Source organism: Salvelinus namaycush, chromosome 12 (assembly GCF_016432855.1).
Source record: "Salvelinus namaycush isolate Seneca chromosome 12, SaNama_1.0, whole genome shotgun sequence".
Taxonomy (NCBI): Eukaryota; Metazoa; Chordata; class Actinopteri; order Salmoniformes; family Salmonidae; genus Salvelinus; species Salvelinus namaycush.
The window spans coordinates 37,951,751-37,955,782 of NC_052318.1; the positions used below are offsets into that span (position 1 = coordinate 37,951,751).

Sequence of the window (4,032 nt, forward strand, 5' to 3'; positions counted from 1 at the left end):
ATTCTGGTTATGGATACGGAGAACATCAACACATTTACATCACCACACCAGAGGATATATCCATTGGATTTTTTTATTCTGCTTTGCCACTAAAATCATAATAAACACTGAGAACTAAAATATTGTGTTATTGTTGTTATGCGTTTATTATTATTATTATTATTAATAAAACTAATAACTGGGGAGGGGAAGTAGTTAAATGAACCCGAAAGGGTTCTTCAAAAGGTTCGTTGAGGATCCATTAAAAGGTGTTCCCCCACAGTTTAAATTTGAAGAACCTGTAAAGGATACTCCAGGAACCTTTTCTTTTTAGAGTGTAACAATTTAAGGATTATTAAGTAACTTATATTAGATAAACCTCACGTAGAAAATAAACCATTCGTTTTTTTGTCGACCAAATTCAACACTCTCATTGACCTTAATTCAAAAACTCATTGCTTGGTGGGCAAACAACGAAAAATGCCCCCTGCTGGAGAACGACAGATTTTCCGCCGATTTGGGCCTCTCACTTCCTCTTCCTTTCTGCTACGACGCAATTGTATAGATCTCTAGAAGTAAATGGGGAAACACATCAACACCGGTTTGGTCAGAATATTTGACGGTGATCAATTGGAAGCAGGGAACCGGTGGGACAGGTAGGTCTGGCAGGTAACCTAACAAAAAGCCTGCTCCGCAACTAACTATGTTATATTCACTGGTTGCACTTCCACGAGCAGAGTTTGAGTCGGGACACCAACGACCGGGCAAAAAACACAATGTTACCTTTACTAGTTGCAACTGGTGTTGTAGTTGCAGTGTATATTCTCCTTGTTAAAACTATTTTCAAAAGCTCCAAATTTAAAGGAAATGCAGCGATGGCAGGGAAGACTGTAATAGTAACAGGTAAGTCTGTTAGCCTTTAAACATGTTTGACTGCTTTGTAAACATGTTGGACTGCTTTGTAAGTCTGATAACATTTAGGATAGTTACCTAAATAATACATTCATTGGTGTTGTCTGTCTCATGCAGCCTATGATGTTTATCTAATTTGGGTTTTTAATCAGGTTTGTTTTGCCTCTGAAACTCCGAATTGTATTTTCATATTTTATGTGCCTTGAGTCAATGTCTTGTTCTACCTATAGGTGGCAACACTGGCATTGGGAAAGCCACTGCTCTGGAGCTTGCCAGGAGGGGTGCAAGAGTAATCATGGCATGCCGCAACCAAGTGAAAGCCGAACTTGCTATAAGTGATATAAAAAGGGTACACGAATCTTATAAAAATCAGTAATTCCACATTTGTATTCGAATATTCATTAGTGAGACGTAACGTTATCATTTGAAAATATTGTATGCCTGTAAATATCAGACCTGGATTCAAATACTATTTAGGGTATTTCAATTACTTTCAAAGGCACTGAGAAAGTTTTTTTTAAATACACAAATACACTGATTCAAATACACTCCCATTCATTTAACCCAGGACTTTGAAATAACTATTTATAGGAAATTATTGAAAATATTTGATTTGGGACACAATATTTTAAGATATTTAAATACAATAAAATAAAGTGTGGCAAATATAGGCCTAACAAATTGTGATTTCAGGAGACAGGCAGCACTGATGTGGTGTACATGCAGTTGGACCTGGGGAGCCTTCAGGCAGTGCGTTCTTTCACCGAGACCTTCCTGAAGACCGAGGCTAGACTGGATCTTCTCATTAACAATGCTGGTATGTGGTCATATTTTTTTCTCTTAATTGTATTCATAAGAAAACATGAGTAGAAAAGGCTATTGAACCATCTGTGGTCTCTCCTTCAGGTCTGGTGGCGGATGGGCGCACTGCTGATGGCTTTGGTATTGAGTTTGGGGTCAACCACCTTGGCCACTTCCTGCTGACCTGTCTGTTGCTGGACCGCCTGAAAGAGGGCACTGGGGGCCGTGTAGTCACACTGGGCTCCATGGCCTATCGCTGGGGCAACATCGACTTTGATGCCCTTATCACTAATAAACACCTGGGCACTGGGAGGTACAGCTGGCAGTTCTTCCACGCGTACTGCAACAGCAAACTGTGCAATGTTCTCTTCAACCACGAGCTGGCCAAGAGACTGAAGGGTACCAATGTCACTTGCTACAGTGTTCACCCAGGTTGGTCATTTCCTTCAAGATTATTAAATGGTATATCTGTCACTATGAACCACAATGAGTCCTGATACACTCTACACATCCTAGGATACATGCTAAGGGTATTTGTTTTCCTGTGTTGGATCATTGAAAGTTCACCTGTATTCTTTTTCTTAACCTATTATGTTTTGCCCCCTGTAGGAGTAGTGAAAACAGAGCTGTCCCGAAACTGCAGCCTGTGGCAGAGATTCCTCATCGAGCCAATAGCTAGACTGTTGTTCCTGGATACAGAATCCGGGGCCCAGACCACTCTCCACTGTGCCCTCCAGGAGGGTATCGAGCCCCTGAGTGGACGCTACTTCTTCTGCTGTGCGCCGCAGGACGTGGTTGCCAAAGGCAAAGACGACGCTGTGGCCAAGAAGTTGTGGGAAGTTAGTGAACGGCTGAGCGGCCTGTTCTAGGAAAAAGGGGCAATGTTACACTGCTTTTGATTTGGTGGTTTACAGATCTGGGGAAAAACGCTCATTGAACACTCATCAAAATGGATCAATGTGACAAGAAACTGCTCATACATTAGCTGATGTCCTCTTTCACTACACCATTGATGTTGGTGACATCCTGTTTGTGGTGTGTCTTGTATTGACGATGATCAGTATGTAGTAAGTGTGCCAGTTCAAAGTCTAAAGACTTAGGAAGCTCTTGTAGAAACTGTTTGACTTATTATAATAAAAAGATTCCAAGTGATTGGTTTCCTTAGGCTTTGACTTATTGTTGCCATCACTGTATTTTCAAATAGAATAGAGCTTTCTATCGGATATGAAACGGTGACCAATTCCAGCATGTAACCAAACTAGTGATTGTATTGGGCCTATGCATGTAGTGTAATTAGACTGCATACTCTAGCTTGTATAACTTTTATTGGAGCTTCTGTAGTGGTCTCATGAGGCCTCGCCTGAGACTTCAAAATCAGTTGCCCTCGGCCCCAGAGGGGGTCTAATAGTCAATACGTTTTTTTTCTTCCTGTGGGACCCTGCCGTGACATTGTATTCCTCGACACCAGAGGCATTTGCTTGGGTGTGACGAAGGGACTGGCGCACTGAAAGAACATCCTTCACACACCCGTCACCTTAATCTTTGCATGAGACTGTATATCAGCAGTCAGACAGGTCACACCAGTTTCTCAGAACAGCTCTGAACCTTGGCCTCATTGTCTCCAAGTGCTCTCATCACTTAACTACTCAACAATGTGGTTTAAGCACCTGCTGCAACAGGGCCTGCCTTTGTCTGCTAGGATGGGTGAGATGGTAGGGCCTTGTCAAATGTTTTCACTGTCAATCATTCTATCAACTATTGCCTACACAACTGTATTTTGTTGACTTTGCCAAAGGCACATACAGAGTGGGTTAAAAAGGAGTTCCAGTTCTCTTTCCCCTCCATTTTGAACTAGCTACAAAAGGACATGAAATTACAGGAGCTCTTCTCTGAATGAGTTTAAAGCTAGGGTAAAAACTGTGGTTGACAATGAAGCAGTACTGGAAAAAGTACTTTGTTGTCATACTTGAGTAAAAGTAAAGATACTTTCATAAAAAAATGACTCAGGTGAAAGTAACCCAGTAAAATACTACTTGAGTAAAAGTCTAAAAGTATTTGGTTTTAAATCTGCTTAAGTATCAAAAGTAAATATAATTGCTCAAATATACTTAAGTATCAAAAGTAAAAGTATAAATCATTTAACATTCCTTATATTAAGCAAACCAGATGAAGCAAAGCAAACCAGCAAGATTTTTATTTATTTACAGATAGCCAGGAGCACATTCCAACACTCACACATTATTTACAAACTAAGCATTTGTCTTTAGTGAATGTGCTAGATCAGAGCCAGTAAGGATGACCAGGCATGTTCTCTTGATAAGTGCATGAATTGGACAGTTT

At 40.6% G+C, this 4,032-nt stretch overlaps 1 protein-coding gene across 3 annotated transcripts; it reads left to right on the top strand.

Annotated features, from left to right (window-relative positions):
• The first annotated feature begins 520 nt into the window (after nucleotides 1-520).
• On the top strand, nucleotides 521-2,838 carry LOC120056576 (dehydrogenase/reductase SDR family member 13-like). 3 transcript variants are annotated; one of them, XM_039004767.1, is made up of 5 exons: nucleotides 521-648; nucleotides 1,122-1,240; nucleotides 1,585-1,708; nucleotides 1,798-2,124; nucleotides 2,302-2,838. In XM_039004767.1, exons 2-5 carry the CDS (start codon nucleotides 1,187-1,189, stop codon nucleotides 2,559-2,561), a joined length of 765 nt encoding a protein of 254 aa, XP_038860695.1. In that variant the 5' UTR covers nucleotides 521-648; nucleotides 1,122-1,186; the 3' UTR covers nucleotides 2,562-2,838. The 3 variants fall into 3 exon arrangements, with proteins under 3 accessions (XP_038860695.1, XP_038860693.1, XP_038860692.1); XM_039004765.1 differs by having other exon boundaries at nucleotides 521-635; XM_039004764.1 differs by lacking the exon at nucleotides 521-648 and adding an exon at nucleotides 662-882.
• Nucleotides 2,839-4,032: the final 1,194 nt, after the last annotated feature.

Coding starts and splice junctions, on each gene's coding strand:
- LOC120056576 (XM_039004764.1), top strand. CDS start 756: ATGTTACCTTTACTAGTTGCAACTGGTGTTGTAGTTGCAGTGTATATT. Junction 883..1,121: donor GAAGACTGTAATAGTAACAG/GTAAGTCTGTTA, acceptor TTCTACCTATAG/GTGGCAACACTGGCATTGGG. Junction 1,241..1,584: donor CTATAAGTGATATAAAAAGG/GTACACGAATCT, acceptor TTGTGATTTCAG/GAGACAGGCAGCACTGATGT.